Source organism: Mus caroli, unplaced genomic scaffold, assembly GCF_978045245.1.
Source record: "Mus caroli unplaced genomic scaffold, Mus_caroli_1 scaffold_1, whole genome shotgun sequence".
NCBI classification, from domain to species: Eukaryota; Metazoa; Chordata; class Mammalia; order Rodentia; family Muridae; genus Mus; species Mus caroli.
In genome coordinates this window covers 87,670,315-87,689,745 of record NW_028227256.1, presented here as the reverse complement: position 1 = coordinate 87,689,745, position 19,431 = coordinate 87,670,315, and the positions used below count along the sequence as shown (strand labels likewise).

Here is a 19,431-nt window from a genome sequence, read left to right as displayed (position 1 = left end):
GAGACTCATTGCCATCCACCATGGAGATGAATCCCAGCAATCGTGCAGGAGAAATACTGACAACAGGAACACAGAGGACCATCAGAGAGCCAGCAGCCAGCAGCTGAAATGTCGGCTACCAATGTCAGTAGGAGGCTAAGCATCACCCCAAGCTGAAGCCAATGAGATTCTGTGATGAGAGTTAGGCGGTAGCCTTGACAATACCAGGTCACACCGTGGCAGGCCCAGAACAGAGTGGGAATGTGCATGCAGATCCCTGATAGAAAAAGTAAGACAGAAAATGATTCTTAAATGTATTAGAATTGGAGACTCTAATACCCATCGTTATGTTCAGGGACCGGCGCTCACTGGGTGAAGTGTTTAAGTCCCAAAAGTTCCTTAAGAGAAAAATGAAGCTTCAAAATATACCCAGGGAAGGCCATTGCTGTGTGGTGCCACACTGAGTGCTGCTCAGAGGATTACTAAGGTTCCATGCTGCCTGCCCCTGAGAAAGGCCCACCGAGTAATGGATGAAGGGGGAGATTTGGGTTGATTTTGAATTCTGGCCTGAGGATGGGTGGAGTGACAGAGCACATGGAGGGACACTAGCTATGACCTCTGCCCACCCAGCTATCCCCCACGACACACAAGATGCGGCACCAGGTGTATGTGTTCGTCTCTCGCTCACCACAGAGCCTCAGAAGGCAGCCCTGGAGAAGGCTCTCAGAAGCTCAGTGTGAGTACCTGGCTATTTCAGTCTGCACAGCCTGGATGGCTCAGGAGCGTTCTGGGCCAGGGCCAGGAAACAATATGTCCACAGGGAAGTGGTATCCAGTTACATCACTGGATACATTCCATCTGCTTGCCTTCCACATGGTAGGGACTGTTGTGGTGTCCCAGGTCTGAACTTTTACTTTTGAACACATTGTATGGCAGCATCCTGCCTCTGAGGTTTTAAAACAAGGCAAGTGGAAATGACAACAGCCCACAGGAATGGCCACCATGCCTTGGCCACCATGCCTTGGGGTGCTACTCCCCTGGCTGTATTCCCCACAAGGAAGATGCCCAGGAATTGGGACAAAGGGGAGTAAAAAAAAAAGATGCAGTGGTTATTGGACATAAAGGAGTGGCTGTTACCACCCCCTTCAATAACCTCCCTGGGGGTGGAGGAAGGAAATAGCCCGCTACCCCCCACCCCTGCCCCTGCCAACCTATCCAAGCAGGCTGGCTCCACAGACCTTTAGTTCTGAGAATCTTTGATGGGACTTACTTTGGGGCAGGCATTCAGTGTGCAGCCAGCTGATCCCAACTGAAATGCCATTGCAGCCCGAAACTGCTTCCTGCAAACTCTCAAAATGAAGACAGTTCCTTCAGTGTGTGGAATAGAGCAGCAGTTGCTAAGATGGCTCTGGGTGGGCAGACTGTGAGTAGCTGACCTCAGCTTGGGGTTTTGCTCTGTACCATACCATCAGCTATTTCTACAGCTGTCACCTTGGAGGCAGGTAAGGGTTTTTCCGTGACCTTTACTTGCTAAAGGGAAGTAAGAGTGTATGGTGGTGGGCAGGGAGTAGCCTTGGCCCATGCAGTACCTGCTTTAGATCCTGAAACACTTGACCTCCAAGGGTACCCAGCCATTGGTCCTACTAGGCCAGGAAGCCCTTCCAGTTTCCTACCATCACACTTGAGGTCATCAGCCCCATAGCCACCAGGCTCTGGACAAGTGTGACCTCAGGACTCACTTGGTACACAACAAGTTCCAGGGTGGGTGCCTCTGTGGGTACATGCCCATGGTAAATGAGGTAGCCCCACGGTGGCAGGGTAGGGGGATGCAGGCCAGTAAGTTGCCTTCTGTGCCAGGCTCCTGGCAACATGGCTGCCCTATAGAGTGTAGGGGGAAAGTATACCCCACTAGTCTGTGAAGCAGGCAAGCAAATATGCACTGGGAGACGCTTGTGCCTGCCTGCTATTTTAGAACCTTTGGAAATCTAAGAAGCAGCTTTGCTCTTGGTTCCTGTTGAACTTCCAAACATAGGTGCCTCCTCCAGACCACTAGAAGCTGAGAGAGTTTCCTGCCTCAACTTTTGCCCTGGACACACAAAGGAGGCTGTGTGTTCCAGCCATAGCAGGGCAGCCATTAGACCTAATCAAGACAAAGGGGTCATCGCACCCTGCCTAAATCAATTATTAGTTCCTACTCGGATCACAGGATTCTGGGTAACCTTGCACGGCAGGTCTTAGACATTTGTCATTTGGTTAACCAATGGCATGGCCACCTTTACTCCTGGGGTCCCAGGAAGCCCTACCCATAACTCCACAGCTCCTCAGAGAGTCTTCGTGGCTCAGACTGAGGTCAGCAAGTTAAAGCTACAGCTCTGGGAAGCAGCCTTGGATCCTCAGCCTCACAGACCCTGACAAGTCCTTAGAGAACTGGGCCCCTAGAATGCAGGACAATGTAAGATACTAGGAGGTAGGGGCAGATGGAGCCTGCATTTACAAACACTAATGGATTAATGCAGAGAGCAGAAGCCTTGTGGGACAAGAAGGTAAACAGTGCCCTGGGGTGCCAGTAAATTCTGGTGACTGAGACATGTGGTGGCGGCCCTGTCTAGATTGGCATCTGTCTGTCTTTAACATCTTTCTCCTGCCTAAGTTGACATCTCAGAGCCTGAAGCTGTTAGCCAACTGTGCTGCTTGGCTCTTTTGTCAGTTTGAAACTAGGTCATCTGGGAAGACAGAACCTTAACTGAGAAAATGTCTCCATCAGATCTGCCCATAGGCAAGCCTGTGGGGGAAATTCTCTTGATTAGTGATTGATAGGGGACCCAGGCCATTGTGGGTGGTGCCAACCTGGGCAGGAGGACCTAGGAGGCATAAGAAAGCAAATTGAGAAAGCCACGAGAGGGCAAACCAATCTGCCATGGCCCTTGCTTCAGTTCCTGCTTCCAGGTTTTGGACTTGGTTGAGTTTCTGTCCTAACTTCCCTGGATGATGGACTGTATGCTATAAACTGAAATAAACTCTTTCCTCTCTGGGTTGTTTTCGGTTTTGCTCTTTATTATAGCAACAGAAAGCAAAACAGGACACCAACTTAGCATTTCTCGTGAGGTGGGAAACCAGCCAGTGTCTTTGAAAAAATTGACAACAGTACCATATAGTCCAGTCGTTCTATTTCTTAGTTATATAGAAATGAGGTTCACTTGTGCTCACATGTTCTCTGAAACACTGATCACAGCAGAGGAGAAGCAGAGAGAGGCTAACTGTCCATCACTGGATGACTGAGTAAATGCATCATCATCATCATCATCATCTCTCTCTCTCTCTCTCTCTCTCTCTCTCTCTCTCTCACACACACACACACACACACACAACTGGACACTATTTAGCCGTCAGAAAGAAGTAAGCACTGTCCATTTTTGACAGGGACAGAAATGAATTCTTTAGTGAGGGAAGCCAGGCACAGAAAGAGAAACACGGGGCGTCACATATACATAGGATCAAACACACTGGCCAACAAGACAGATGAGAACAGGGGCTCATGCTGGAATAGTGGGCAGACAGGGTGGGGAGGAATTGGGAGAGGTTGGAGTTAAGTAACTGAGAGGAACAAGGAAAGCTGGCCTGAGGTTGCAGAGAGAGACGAGAGACAGAGACAGACAGACAGAGAGACAGAGACAAGAGACACAGAGAGAGTAGTACCCACAGTACTGTTTAAAGAGAGGGAGGAGCGGTTTTGAATGTTCTTACTGTAAGGATAAATGTTTGTAACAGGATGTTTAACCTGACTTTAAACATTGCACAAAGTGCATGTATATCCAGTGTCACACGGTCCCCATCTGGTGTGTACAATCCCTGTATGTTTTTATGTACTAGTTTAAAAATTAGGTTAGGGCAGACAAGCTGGCTCAATGGGTGAAGGTACTTGCTACCAAACCTGATGACCTGAGTTCAATTACTGGGGACCCAAAAGGTAGAAAGAGAGAACCAATTCCAGAAAGTTGACCTCTGATCTCTATAAATGGGTTGTGGCATATTTGCTCCACACACAATACTAATGAAAAAATAAAAATGTTAAAGTAGGCTAGAAAGAGACAAAGCATCTACTTTCTAGCTGGATCTGGAAACTTCCAGATCCTTCTGTGGTTTCTGCCTTCTCTCTCTCCCAATACCTGCAGTGAGGTGGTAGGGAGTTTCCCATGACACTTTTTTCCATGTTCTTCCTACCTTCCACAGTTAGATAAGATTCCTAGTTAATACACCAGATGACATTATGTTTCCATTAGCAGACCAGGACTGTGGTTTAATGAGATAACTCTAGTAATGACAGGTTTCAGCCCAGCACACGGCGAGGTCATGCACTTTGCAGGTTCTTGCTGGGTGCTGCTGACCCAGAGATGCCCTGTGCTGCCCTCAAGGACTCTGGGTAATCTTGAGCCTCTCTTCCAACAAGCATCCTGACAGATCCCCACCCCAGGAGAAAACAGGTGAGAAGCAGAGCTGTGGGGGTCACAGTCAACGTGGAGGGCGGCTATGGAGTCCTGGGCCAGTGTGAGGACCAGGCTCTCGGGTGCCCTTGTTACACACCTTGCTAGGTATCCATTGCAGCACTCAGGGCAGAGCTGAGAGGATGGCCACAAGTTCAAGGCCAGCCAGGCCTATGTAGGATGTTCCATGTCAGCTTGGACTTGAACATCAAAAAACAAAATTCAAAATTGCTGCATACCATGAGCATGCAAAAATCAAATCTGGCTGGTTTGAAATCATCCCAATTCTCCCAGTCCAGTCTCTGTGTCCTCTAGACGGTTAGGGTGGAAGACAGACTTTGTGATAAGTGGAACAATCAGGGAAAAGATACAATTTGATTCCTTCTTCCTATATGTAGGGATGTGCTCCAACCTGGCATGGGTGTAGCTGCAACACAGCAGGACTATAGAAGCCCAAAGAAAAGCCAGTGTTGAACTCAGACATGAGGAAGAGTGACAAATCTGAGGTGTTTTTTTTTTTTTTTTTTTTTTTTTAATGCATGTTGCCGGGCAATGAGACATTCACCACAGGAAGTGAGTGGGAATAGAGAACGAGGAAAAGGGTGGAGGGCAGGAGAGAGCTCTAACTTCACCCAGTGTATCCACACGGCCAGGCCTGGGACCCATTTAGAAAATCAAACACTAGTCTGGATACTGTTGGGGGAATTTGGAGAGAGGGTGTAGCATATACCATCAAGAGAATGGGAGGTGAATGGGCCTTACCGGGTCCATGGAAGAAATTCAATCCTGAGACTTAAGAACCCACTGATATGCAAGCCCTATTGATTAGATTCTCAGTCTGCTGCCTGTCCCGCAGAGTCTGCCAAATTCTCCAACTGTGAAGGCCAATTCTTTCATGTGTGCATGTGACACATGTGTATGGGTCTCAGAGGAGGCCAAAAAAGATGTCAGATCCCCTGAGGCTGGAATTACAGGCAGCTCTGAGTGGATGTGGTGCGTCTGAACCCTCAAGAAGAACAAGTGCTCTTAACCATGCACCATCCCTCAAGCCCTCCAGTTCTGAGCCTGTTTTTTCTAACAGCTAAGTCAGTAGCCAGCAAACCCTAGCAAGTTCCCTGTCTCTGTTTCTTTCACCACTGTGGTTACAGGTGTGTACAGATCTCTCTCTCTCTCTGTGTGTGTGTGTGTGTGTGTGTGTGTTAGAGAGGCCCTGGAAATCCAAAATCAGGCCCTAACACTTGCCCAGCAAGCACTTTTACCCACTGAGCCAACTCTCCAACCTCATAAGCCAGTTCTTAAAGTCCCTATAAGGAGGGCCTACCCATGTTTTTTTTTCTAACTCTGTGTGGTTATACTGGTTCCATGTAATCCAGTGTCTGAATGTGTACACACATGTATGTATGCATTTGCATAATATGGGGTTGTATATGCCTAGACTCTAATATGCGTATCTGAGTTCCTAAATTTCCTACCCTGATAGAAGCAATGGGGCCTCATTGGAGAAGTGGCTGATTACCAGCCTGGGACTTAAAAGATAAATGTGGGAAGTCAAGGAAGTGTTCAGATGAGGACCAACTGTGTCAAAGAGCAAAGGCCAATCTGAAAGTCCTGCAATGCAAGGACCTGAACGAACTCAGGGAGCTGTGAATTAACCCTGTCCACCTGGGTAATCCAGGATGCTCTCTCCACATTATGGCCGCCGGGCTCCTGTGTTCTGTTCCACCTGCAATTTAGCTTCCTATCACCACGGAATGCAATGGGCTCACAGGACCCAGAGAGGAAGGCAGCGATGTGACTAGGGCATAGACCTGGAGCTTGCTGGCCGGAGATGACCTGCTGAGGTGCTGTGTGATGTGGACCCTCCCTGCTGTGCAACCTGGAGGCTCTGACTGTGGTCACCTCTCCTCGGCCTGGTGCTAACCATTCCTCATTTCACATCTACAGCCAATGGTCTCTTGTTCTTCAGAGCATCTTTGTGCCGCCCTGTCCACGCCCACCATCTTGCCAGTCTTCACCTTGCTGTCATTCTGCCCAGGCGAACAGTCACTGAGCTATGGGGGCAGGCGGTGAGTGCTTTCCCTCAGGGCCCTACTGTGTCTTCCCTGGATCCTAATAAATGAAACTTGCATTTAAATACAAACTGCTCAGCTGAGGCTGAAAGCCAATTAGCCCTAAGAACAGGCTGTTCTGATTTTAACAACCTGTCCCTTCTCCTTTTCCAACTTCGGATTCATTCCTCAGCTTAGCAGAGGAGGCCAGATGTCTCCAAGCAGCTCGGTAGGGCAGAGTAAGGAGAGGTTGGATGAGAACCCCGACTGGCCCCCACTGTACCCTGTGTGGTTTGTCTGGGGGCGGGTGCAGGGGTTCAGGCATCTTGTGCGGTGATGATTGCTTGTTGTTGTTTTTTAAAGATCGATTTATTTATTTTATACATATGAGTTCACCACCATTGCTCTCTTCAGACACACCAGAAGAGGGCACCAGACCCTATTACAGACGGTTGTGAGCCACCATGTGGTTGCTGGGAACTGAACTCAGGACTTCTTAACTGCTGAGCCATCTCTCCAGCCCCCATGATGATTGGTTTTAACTGTCAACCTCACACAACCTAGAATCACCTGGGAACAGAGTCTTAACTGAGGCCTTGTCCAGATCAGGTTGGATGAAGTGTGTGTGTGTGTGGGGGGGCAGGAGGGCATTATCTAGGTTGTTAATTGATGTAGGAATACCCCACCCACTGTGAGTGGCATTATTCTCTAGGCAGGAGGTCCTGAATTGTATGAGTGGAAAAAATTGAGTCGAGCACAAGCAAGCAAGTGGGCATGAATGTGTCCATTTCTCCCCGCTCTGACTGGATCTGACAGGGCCAAGACTTCCCGTACTGATCCCTGTAACCTGGAACTGTAGGCAGAATAAGCCCCTCTCTCCCTAAGTTGCTTTTTTGTCAGGTTATTTTATCACAGCAATAAATAAATAAAAATAAAACTATTTTTTTCATTTTAAAGACTGTCTCTAACAAGTGTGTGGGGACCATAGACTCTGCTGTGGTAAAGGCTCTGCCCCCAGAGGGCAGGGAAGGACAAGGCCACTGACCTCACTTAGCAAGAGAGAAGGGGCAAGAGGGGCCTGAGGGGTGAGGTAAGTCTGAACCCAAGCTCACAAGGAAAAGTGGGCCTCACCCTCTCCCAGGGAGCTTCTGGTGCTCACACGAGAGCTTTATCGTCCCACAGGACGCGCCCGACCTTCAGCAGGAGCCCAGGCGAGTCCCATGCCTTGGAACATCACCACCCATGCTCTTTGTGAATGATACTGGCTTCCCCTTTGCCCTGTGGAGATCCTCCCAAGGGAACCTTCCTGTCCTCTTCCTCTTCTCCACCATGGGTCCTCAGGACTCCCTCTTGTTTCTCTCTGGCACTAGAAGAAAGTGCTGGTTATCACAGGGCATCAAGTTTGCACACCTACTATGTGCTGTGCATGGTGATGGAGGAAAACCTCGTTCTGTGAACTGTTCCTCAGTCACTCTCAAAATCCATTCAGACACCAGGCAGCTCATAAGAGCTGGGTCACAGCCCATTCACTGTGAATCTCTTCCTTGTGCTACCAGAGAAAAGTCTAGATAGACCTCTGAACTTCCCTGGCTTGTAGCTGGCTAGATGTACAGTTTGGAGACCACACAGTTCCCCTGAGCTCAGCTGAAAATGGCTGCTCTGCTGTGTTGGTGGTAACTGCTGCCTAGGTGACTTCCCAGGAACACGAGGGGCTTCTGATGACAACACTGACTTCCCATGACCTGTAGATGTCAAGGGTCTGGGTCTGGAAAGGAGGCTTGGCTTCTCTGCCTTCATATTGCATCTGTCTCCTTTGCTGTCTCCAACGCTGGGTCAATTTCCTCTTAGCTCTACACATGGATGGTATGCAGATCATTTGAAAAGCATTTTGTCCAGGCCATGGTACAGCGTGAACTTAACCGAGATTTGCCTGGCTGTTGACTGCCCTTTTGAGGCTACCCTGACTAGAAGCTAGGAAAGTCGAGGTAAAGAAGAAAGAGGAGGAGGAGGAGGGAGAGGAGGAGGAGGAGGCGGCGGCAGCATCAGCATCAGGGTTATCTGAGTTTCTAGAACAGCTTGCTGGTTCCCAGAAACGACATGAGCATCCCCACCCCTTATCATATCAGTCTCTCTCTTTGTTGACATTCCTTTCCTGACTCCCTGGGCTGAAGGAGCTGATCCTTTTTATCTGTTCCATGGCTAAGAGTCAAAGACTCTCTTCATCTCTAATGTTCTTCTCTTGAACAATTTTTGTCTGAGAGCTTCTGTAACACTCTAACCCCAGATGAAGCTGACAGCACACACACACACACACACACACACACTCATACATACACTTGCACACACATTCACACATATGCACACATACATGAACACACACACATATATATACAGGCATACAAACATTCATGTATTCACACTCACACACACATACACACACACATATGCATTTACCCACCCACTCTCTGTAACTCCATGATGCTCCCAACCCCTCACAATGAAGTAGAAACGAAGCCTAGAACATTTGTCTTGGACAGGCTAAGCTTTGAGCCTTGCTCCTGCTGGTGGAAGGGCTCTACCAGGGAGAACCCCCAAGCCTGTTGTGGGTCCCTAGAGCCTGAGAGACAGTGAGAAAACACTGCCTTAGGAAGAAGGGAGGGCCTCTGGGTTGAAAGACTAGGTCTCATGGGAGAAAGGTCCAGTGGGTGCCACCCTCGGTGGAGCTGTGGGCCACCCTTTCAGTGACAGCCTGCCCCAGCAGTTCTGAGGCCTGAGCAGGGTGGGCTGGGCAGAGAGTTGGGAAGGAGCTCTGGCTTGACAGCAGGATGGAAGGAGCCAGCAGGGAGATCCCTGAAGGCCTGGCTTCTGTCACAAGACAGTCACTCAGGGTTCAGACACTGAATGGGGCTCAACCATCCCAGGTGCCTACACTTGGTTGCTATATGGATATCTAATCTGAACCCTTCATCTCCTGCTCCCCTGGCACCCATGGCTACCTGGACAGCCATGGAAGACACAGCTCCTCCCACCTACACGCTCATAAACATCTGCCAATGACTGAGACTCCCTCTCCCCTCCATCCTGTCCCTTTAGACTCTGGCTTTTCCCCAGACCCAGTGGCCTGATGCCCCAATATAAAGGAGGGGGCATGTCTCCCAGCTTCCTTCTCTCCTGACAGGACTCACCCTATGGTCTTTCCCCAGTCACACCATAGTTTCTTCCCGATAGTCTCCATGTTCTCCTTGAAGCGGCTGAGGCACAGCTCCTGGATGAGAGTCCCATAGTCAGGGTCCTGGCAGGCAGTGACCATGAAGAGATGGTAAGCTGTAAAAAAACAAACAAACAAAAAAACCCATACAGGGGCTGTTACCTACTGGCTCTCTCTCATTGCCTCTGGTAGCCTCTCCCATTGCTCCCCGCCTCCATTCCAGCCCATCTCAGGGCCCCAGAAATGTGTGTCTGTGTGATCAGGAGATAACACCTGTCTGAGTTTCATTTTGTTGTGAAAAAAGCAACTCAGGGAGGAAGGAACTTAACACAGGTGGTCACACGGCATCCACAGACAAGAGCAGGGAAAGGTGAATGCATATGTGTTCATTTGCTTGTGCTCTACTCAGTTTCTCCATTCTGACACAGTTGTGGACCCTCTGCCTAGGGAATGGTGCTGCCCACAGTGGAGTTAAGACAACCTCCCACAGGCATGCCCACAGGCCAACCCAGTGTAGAAGAGATCCCCTTCTCAGGTAATTCTATGCTGTGTCAGGTTGATAACCAAAACTAGCTAACCACTGTGCTTTGAAAAGGCAGCAGGCCTCAGGCACAACTGGCTGGGATTGAGCCTAGGCCTGCCGACTTCCAAACAAGGGCTGACCTGAGTCAGGTAGTGATCTAAACATGACAGGAGGAACTACTGCAGCTCCAGGGTGGATTGCAGGAGACCGTCCTGGCCCACCTTGTTAATTTAGCACCTAGAGGTGTACCACATTACCCAGCCCTGGGCATATTACCTGTGCCTGGGTGTTTAGCAACCCTAAACCAAGCTGGCGAATTGCAATATGAACTGTGTCTTTCCTCTGATGAAAATACGAGATCAAAAATAATCCCCGAAGCTCCACATTGCACAAACTCGAAGGTGACCTATTTCCCCGGAGCGGAATGCTAGCTGTGGTTGATGTGAGCTGGTAGAGAGGGCTTCTTTCTCTGGTTCCTGTCCTCATGTCTGCCTGATCTCTTTGGGTGGAAAGTCCATCCTCACCTCTGTGAGGGGAAGCTAAGGGTACAGTCATCCTACACATCCTTTGCTCAGAGTCTGGCTGCTTAGCCCCCATCCATCCCTCTCCTAGACCTCACTGGGCATCTTCTCCTGATGGGGTCCAGCTCTATTCACCAGCCTAGTCCTTATTCCTAGAAGAGGCTCAGTACAGGGATCTGCATGGGGCACTGTGGGATCCTTGCTGGTCCTTAGAAGAGGGATAGGGGAAAGCCTAGTCTTGTTTAGCATCCTGTCTCATGAGAATATCAAGTTGTTCCTCACTGCTCTGGGGACCAGGGAGCCCACTGCAGCAATGGGCAGAGTGACCCAAGGACTGAGCCCAGGTCCCTGGCTCAGGAACATGGTCTGGAGAGGTTGGAGATGCAGGGCCCATAGGCTCCAGACAGCACAGGGGAGCCAGAGCTGGGCTCTTCAGAACTGTTGGCTCCATCATGTTCTACTGAAGGGTGGTCCTATCATAACTATCTATTTACTGATGAGAAAACCGAGGCCTCACATGAGAAAAGAGTTCAAGTGTCAGTGCCAGAGGTGGTGCAGACCAGAGCTGAATTTGGTCCTGGCTCTCATAGCCCAAGATGTAGCTCTGGTGCTGGCTTGAGATAAGACCCCAGAGAAGCTTGGAGTGAAGTCAAAGGGCAAGGCCTGTCCTTTGAAGTTGTCATGGTGGGGCAGGTAAGGAAGAGCTGAGGAGCATAGAGAGGGTGGGGAACAAAGGTACCACCCAGTGCCACCCACAGTACTGCCAGGAAGGAGACATTACTGGGTGGACCATTAGAAGGATACAGATCTGGCATCTGCCAGCCCAGACCCGGATACTAAGGCCATGGACACAGCAGAGGCACTGAGTAGCTCACAGAGAGCCAGAGGTTTCAAGTTGGGTGGAGAATAGGAGGAGAAAGGGTCCTGATCATAAGAACAGAGCCATCAGCTGCCTGACCAGGACAGATGGACCCCAGGGGACAGGAGATATCCATGAGGGCTGAAGCCCAGCTATGCAGCAGAAACTGGAGCATCCCCTAGAAAGTGATCTCCACATTCATGTGCTTGGCCCACCATGGTCTAGGGAAAAGGGCTGGCATAGGACTGCCTGAGTCTGGACAGGGTACCCAGCATGGCTAGAATCAGTGTTTCTGAAGCCAGGGCAGTATGGCACAGAGCAAAACTTCACCAAAGTGAATTCCCTGGCAGGGAGTTGGATGTGGGACCATTCTTGTATGGTAATAACAGACCCTGGAGCATGCATCTTGACAGTGAGGCCAAAGCAGTGAAACTGAAGCCCTATGTTTAATTAAAAATAAAAAGCCAAATAGCACACCGGAGCCCTGTTCCCAGCAGCATGTGGAGCCACGTGAGGCCTGGTGGCAGAGCTCTGCAAACCTGAGCTTGCTCTCACTGCAGGCAGACATGCCACCAGGCTAGTGCCAGCCAGTCTGAGACTCCCCACAGGCATCACTAATCAATAGGTCGAGACTGGATAGGGTAGGATACCCTGGGAGGCTAGCCACTCAGGAAGAGGTTGAAGGAGGTTGTGTCAGGATGGTAGGCTTGGCACAGAGATGGCCACAACTCTGAGTTGGGGCTGGTGAGGAAGGGAGCTAGGTGCTGGTACACACCAGAGTCCTGAGAACAACGCTGAGACCTGGGGACTTTAGGAAAAGCTAAGGAGTAGCCGTTGTGAGTGGAGACCTGTCTAAGGGAAAGGCTGACAGATGGAAATCGCTCTTGGGAGGCACTCCACAGTCTTCAGTGAGAGACCTCTGCTCTTGAGGGGCCATGGAGGGGCTGCTGGAAGTTTTCTGGGCCCAACCTAGAGCCCTAGGAAACACAGAGGACAGCAAGGCACCACCCCTGCTCCCCAGCAAGTACTTGAATTGCACTTGAACTCATGAAGCAGCCAGTATATGGATGCTCAGGCCACAAGAGTACAGTGAGCACACCTGGGGACCTCGGAGCCAGCAGTGCACACTTGAGGATCATGTCAGCCACAGTGGAGACTGGGGAAAGGGTAACACCACCCCTGTCCCACCAGGATCCCCCGTGGAACCCTTCCTGTGGTAGACAGGAAGCCTCAACTGTACAGCAAGCTCCAGAAGCTGGGATGAGACCTCGTGTGAGTGTCAAGGGTCCTCTCTCCATTTATCCCCTATACTTTATGGCTCCTGGCACCCAGACCTGCCTTGTACCTCAAATGACTCCCCCTTTCATGAACTCCGTGCCCCAAGCTGTCCTCCTCCAGCTGCCCATAGCTGCAGGAAGACAGCACACCCTCCACAGACATAGACACAGCCACATCCGGGGTGCTCAGGGTGAGGGGGCAAAGGCTTTTTTTTTTTTAACCACATTTGCCCTGCTTTCACCTCCCACTGCTTTCTGACTCACAGGGGCAGTTGTCCCTGGCACGCAGCAGAGTGGCACATACATTTTCACCAAATGTCTGAGATACCTACACACCACTGCCAGGAAACACAGCTAGGAAAGGAAGCCAGGGTACCTGGGGTCAACGCTGGTGCAAGGTACTGGCCAGGCAATGGAGAGGATCAAGAGTGACTTGGCCTTCCTTTCTGTTCTGGAAGAGTCAGTTTTAGAGCAGAGAAGGGGGTGCCTCAGGGAAGGTTCTGGGTGCCATGCATTAGAACCCGGTGTGTGCTGATGTTGGCACCAAGGATCAGCTAAAGAGATCTGGTGTCTCCAAGTCCCCTGTGAAGGGGCCAGGGAGGGGGATCAGGAGATACACTCCTGTCCTGCAGAGCCAGTACACAGGAGAGACTGTGCTGCCTCTGTGGAGAGATGGTCCCCAACGAAAAGGGCACTAGGAGGCTGGGGGCCAGAAGGACCAATCGTGTCCCCTCCACACTTCCAGGGGAATGCTCCCCCCCCCAGCCCCACTCCACCCAGCATTCTGCCAAGACAAAGATCTCCTGGATAGTCTTTGGGCCTCCCTGGTCTAGCTGGAGAGCTGACCCTACCTGACCTGGTCCTTGTACCTCCCATTCTTCTCAGATCACCCCTCCACCTCCCAAGGGGGAGACCTGCTATGCTCAGCCCCATTTTTCTTCTGCTAGACTCGTACACTCATCCCTTCCTGCCTTGGAGAGTGTAGAGCCCCCTCTGGATTGGGGCCATGGGCAGCTCCGCAGGCGGAGAGTAGTTTCATTTTGTAATTGAAAGAGCGTCCTAATCTCTCATAAAGAAGAAGCAACAACAAACAGTAAAACCGCCTCAAACTTTAAGCTTTGGGATCAAAAGGCCGACACTGTTTGCAGGCAAATGTAACCACTGGGGACTGCTGCCTTCTGAAACCTAGACGGAGACAATGCTGCTGTCTCAGCTGCCTGTCAGGACAGGCGTGCCCCTCGGCTGTGCATAACTTCAGAATTCAGCATCGCTCCTCTGCTCCTTCTCTCTACTACTGGAAAATGCCTCAACTGAGCACACATAGCATTACACACAGAGAGAAGCCATCATGCCTGGATGACATCAGAGTGCTAGTGCTGGCCACCATCCTGAGCGTGCTTACCACAGACGCTCTGGAGATGTGGGCTCAGGACTTCTCAGGTAGCAGTAACCCACAGGGGGTTCCTAGGGGAACCTCTGTTCTCAGAAGCTCTGAGACTCTAGGGCAGACCTAGCAGATGATGGTCCCTGACACATCACAGCAATGCCCAGAAGTAACCAGGCACCTGGGAGCAGCATTTGCACGCCACTACATCAGTGACAGATGGCTCCCACAAAGGAACTTGAGGTGAAGAGAGCAAGGACATCCTGAGAACATGAGGGCAAGCCGAGAACAATCCTCTGCACCATCTCTCCCCCCACACCAGGTCTTCAGGGCATATTCTGTCTGTGTGGGTGACTCTGAAATCCCTACAGCTCATCCTACACAGTCCTAGGAGAACAAAGGGTTTTCATTGTTTGACACTAATGGTGGCACCCCAGTTATTTTTGTTTGTTTGTTTGTTTTTGTTTTTTAAAGCTCTGTCTGGAACCTTTTACCTAGTAGAGGAGGTAAAATGTACATCTTGGCAGCCAAGGGTCTGTCTCAAGATTAGACCACCTTCTAGGCCACAAAGCATGCCTTAACAAATGTAAAAGAGACAAATGTAAAAGAGTCGGGAATTTTCTAGTGTCTTATGGGACCACAGTGAAATAAAACTAGAAATAAGTAACAAAACCAATCGCAGAAACTACACAATCATTCGAACTGAAGAACACACTTTTATATACCTGCCCTGTAGACCAGCTGATATGTTCAACCTCTAGTCTGACTAGACTAGAGGAGGCAGAGGAAGGTGGATTTCTGTGAGCTCCAGGCCAACAAAGGCTACATAGTGAGGCCTGCTCAAAAAAAAAAAAAAAAAAAGACTATTAGTCCACTTTCCCTGGTGAGCATAGACATGAAAATGGTCAATCAAATACCTATATATAGAATTCAAGCACACACCAAGACCAAGGTGAGTCATGACCAAGGTAACCAGGGGCTACACAGTTGCTTCAGCATATGAAACCAAGGACTGTAACACAACATAGAAACACTCTTTAGGGGTGCCAGAGAGATGATGGCTCAGCAAGTTCAATTCCCAGCAACCACATGGTGGCTCGCAACCATCTGTAATGGGATTCAATGCCTTCTTCTGGCATTTCTGAAGACAGCTATAGTGTACTCATATAAAATAAATAAATAAATATTTAAAAAAGGAAAGAGAAAAGAAACACACTGTAGGACAGAAATCACCTGATCACCTCTGTAGATGTGGAAAAGGCCTTTGAGAAAGCTCAGGGTCGCTTCATGAGGGAACTAAGAACATAAGGAGTAGATTGTAATGTGACAAATGACAAAGGCTGTATACAGAAAACTATAGACAGGGAAAGCGAAAGCATTTCCTCCAATAGCAGAATAAGGCAAGTGAGCATTATGCTCACTCTTCTTTTTCCTGTATCTGCCTGTGTGTATATACACATGACACACGAAGATGCATGTGTCCAAAGCAGGCACACACACACACACACACACACACAGAGATGTATTCACGTATGCAGTGGCTGTGTGTGTGGAGAGCAGAGGATGCTTGGCATGCTTCCCAGCGACCAGACACTGCACACAACACAATTGCCCCTTGAGGGGCCCTTCCTGTTGCTCCTGTTCACTATAGCACTTACACTCATAGAGAGGGCGATAAGAGAAAGAAACAAAGATACAAACAGGAAAGGAGAAGTCTGAGCATCCCTATTTGCAGCTGACATAGACCCGTACTTAAAGACTCAGAGGACTCCCCAAGAAAACTCCTAGATCTTACCCATCCGTTCAGCAAGGCACCAGGAAACAAAAGCAACACACAACTCAGTAGCCTCCCTGTACACCAACAATCAAAATCCTATCCCTGTGTCAAAAAAGAAAGAAAATTTAAAAAGAGAAAGGAATACATACAAAAAACAAAATCGACCAAACCAAAACAAAACAAAAAGTGCCAAAATTTGAAACGTGAAAGGAAGAAAAGGAGGACAGATGGACAGGATGGACAAATGGACAGGATGTCTTCTACAAGTAGCAAACAATGGGAAACAGAAAACAAAACCCCAAGTGCAGTTCTTCTGTTTGTTTATTTGTTTGTTTGTTTTTCTGAGACAGGGTTTCTCTGTGTAGTCCTGGCTGTCCTGGAACTCACTCTGTAGACCAGGCTGGCCTTGAACTCACTGAGATCCACCTGCCCCTGCCTTCTGAGTGCTGAGATTAACAGTGTGTGCCACCGTGTCCAGCTCCCAAACATGTCTTAAAACCAGAAAAGCAAACAATTCCCAGAGACCGCTGACAGTGCCCCAGGTCCCACCAGGCTCTGCATGGGGGCAGCATCCTCACAACTGTCCCAAGGGATGTGACCCTGTGCTACCTTCATTCTGGTGAGGAGCCTAGATGATAGGGAGTAGCCAGCCCAAGGTCACTAGACCCAGGCAAGCAAATGCAATGTGTCCTCCCAGTTCTTGGAAATGTCAGATGCTACCTGGGTCTCAATGCTGCCAGGAGAAGGAGAGTTAGCCTTCTCCCAGGGATGAGCCCCTTCCTGGTTCTCTAATACAAAGTGGTCCTTCCAAAAACCATATACATACATAAACAGCAATATCAAACTCAGTAGGTTGTACTTACATAATTGTGCACACTTGTACATAAACCACACACACACACACACACACACATGTAACAATAATAAAGAAAAAAACCCTATGGATTTAAGATAGACCTGAAAGGGGTTAGAGGGAGGAGACCTGAGAGGGACTGGAGGGAGGAAAGGAAAGGGGCAATGTGATATAATTCTATTTTAATTACAAACGTGAAAAACCTTTCAAAGAGATTCAAAGGAGAACCACAATCAAGGGACTCCAGAACACCCCAATGATGAGCAGTGCTTAGTTCCAGCAATCTAAGACTTAAAAGTGATAGATCATAACATGGTCCCTGACAAAGTGCGGTTCCACCCACAGAGTAATGGATGCGATGCTGTTCATAGCAGCCAACCCAGAAAATAACGCTTGCTGGTGAGGAGGAGGTTCTGTGCGCCATAGACACAAGTGTGAGGTGGCGAGGCTGTGGTGGAAAACAGCACGGTGGCTCCTAAAAGAATCCAAGATAGAATCACCATGCGGTGATGCAGCATGCAGCAACCCTTCTAAGTGAATATCATAGGGAACTGAAAGAGGCGGGGACCCAAAGAGGTGTTTGCACACCACATGACCAGAGGGAACCAAGAAACTGCTCCACATCTCCCTGGATGGAGAAATAATCTGGAAGTGATATGTCCATACAGTGGAGGCCTCTTTGACCTTCACAAGAAGGAAAACTTGACTCACACTGTAAATTCGATTAATCTTGAAAACACATGCGGAAAGTAAACTCCACAGGTTCCGATTCCATAAGGCACCACTGAAGCTAACATCTAGATAGTGCATGGGGTGGTGGCTGCCAGGGGTTGGGAGATGAAGGAGGAGGGCGTCAGTGTTTAATGAGAACAGAGCCCAAGGCATTCTGGATGTAGCTAGGCTGAAGACTCCACTCCATGAATGTTCTTTGCACACTTAACTGTACACTTGAAAGTGAACTCCAGATGTCCTTTAGGTTAGTAACCTGACTGGATGTGAAATCGACTAAGAGACATGCTTCCAGGCAGGTCTGTGTGGGGATTTTTTTTTTTTCTGAAAGGGATAAACTGGGGAAAGAAAAGTCTCCCCTCAGAGTGAGCAATGCCTTCCAGCTGTGGCCCAGATACAAAGAGATCCTCAGGAAAGCCACTTCTTGCTCACCTGCCTTCCCTTCTTGCTGGTGTGTGCATCTACGCTGCTGCTGCTGCTGCTGCTGCTGCTGCCTCCTCCCTGATCGCCATCTCTCATGGACATCAGCCTCCAGTTTCTTTGACTTTCTACTGTGGACTGAAGACCAGGGGCTCTCTGGGGATTGCCTAGGCCTTCACTACCAGACTGGGACCGTTGAGGCACCCAGCCTTGTGAACTAAGTAGCTATCAGGTTCTTGGTTTCTTCAGTATGTAGTCAGCTGTTGCTGCACTACTCAACCCACGTGGAGCACATCAATCTAGCAAGTCCCCTTTCACAGTATGTATTCACTCCTCCTGTTCTGCTCCTCTAAAGAGCTGTGACTAAGACAAGCACAATTAAGAATAAAATGTCAAAAGCAACGTGTGGGAAGAGGAGGCAGTACTCTAAGTAATCTGCAGCAGTGACTGGCAGGGCTTATCTGTCTCCTGCACACAAGGCTATGGAGAGAAAGAGTGGATATCTCCCAAGTGTGAGGTCTATCAAGTGCACAGATCTACACAGGTGACATGAACAAGGACACAGGGGACTTAGGTGACATGAACAAGGACACAGAGGACTTAGGTGACATGAACAAGGACACAGAGGACTTAGGTGACATGAACAAGGTCACAGAGGACTTAGGTGACATGAACAAGGACACAGAGGACTTAGGCTCTTAACCTAACACAAGGAACACCTTATCCACTTGTGTGAGAGAGCCTGCTCCCTCAGTCCCCTGCTTGGCTGAATTGTGTTAAGTTTTTGTCTGTCTTGTGCCTGCTGTCAGTATCTTCAGAATTTTTCTGTTTGTGGTTTCCTATTTCCTCTTTGACATAGAAAGCATTTGGAAAAACGGCTTTTTAAAGATGGTGGTTGAGGGTTTTCGTCAAATGGCTAGAATCAACAGAAAACTGTGTTGTGGACTGAGTGGCTCATGGCCAGTCACAAAAGTCAATGTGCCAGGCTCAGGAGTCATCTGAAGGTCATTCTATGTGGGGAGTCATGGCAGATCTGTTGTCCCAACCATGGTGTAATAAAAAGCAGTAGTGACTGTCTGGGATCCTTCACCAATGGGACTTTAAAATCTATTTACTCTCTGTGCCAAAGAGGAACTAAAACCGCAAACAGAAAAGTCTAAAGATATCAACAGCAGGCACAAGACAGACGAAACCTTGCAGAATTCTGCCAAGCTGAGGACTGAGCACGCTCACTCGCACAAGTGGATACGGCAGTCAAAGAAAACTGACCAGCTGCTCTCCAGCACTGACTCTTCAGAGGGAAAGGCACAAAGAACATCAGGCGATGTCCCTCTGTCCTGGTCCTGAAACATAAAAACACCAGCTCACAAGA

General features: G+C 49.2%; 1 protein-coding gene across 3 annotated transcripts in view; it reads right to left on the bottom strand.

Annotated features, from left to right (window-relative positions):
• Positions 1–19,431, bottom strand: part of Ramp1 (receptor activity modifying protein 1) — a 43,747-nt gene that overhangs the window by 16,834 nt on the left and 7,482 nt on the right. The window contains exons 2-4 of one of the 3 annotated variants that reach the window (XM_021166279.3): positions 9,694–9,832; positions 1,250–1,328; positions 209–256 (exon numbers count right to left, since the gene is read on the bottom strand). In XM_021166279.3, the coding sequence (XP_021021938.1) occupies positions 209–256; positions 1,250–1,328; positions 9,694–9,832 (266 nt within the window). Of the gene's footprint in view, positions 1–135; positions 257–1,249; positions 1,329–9,693; positions 9,833–19,431 lie in introns of those variants that run through there. The other 2 variants (XM_021166285.3, XM_021166275.3) reach the window with 2 other exon arrangements.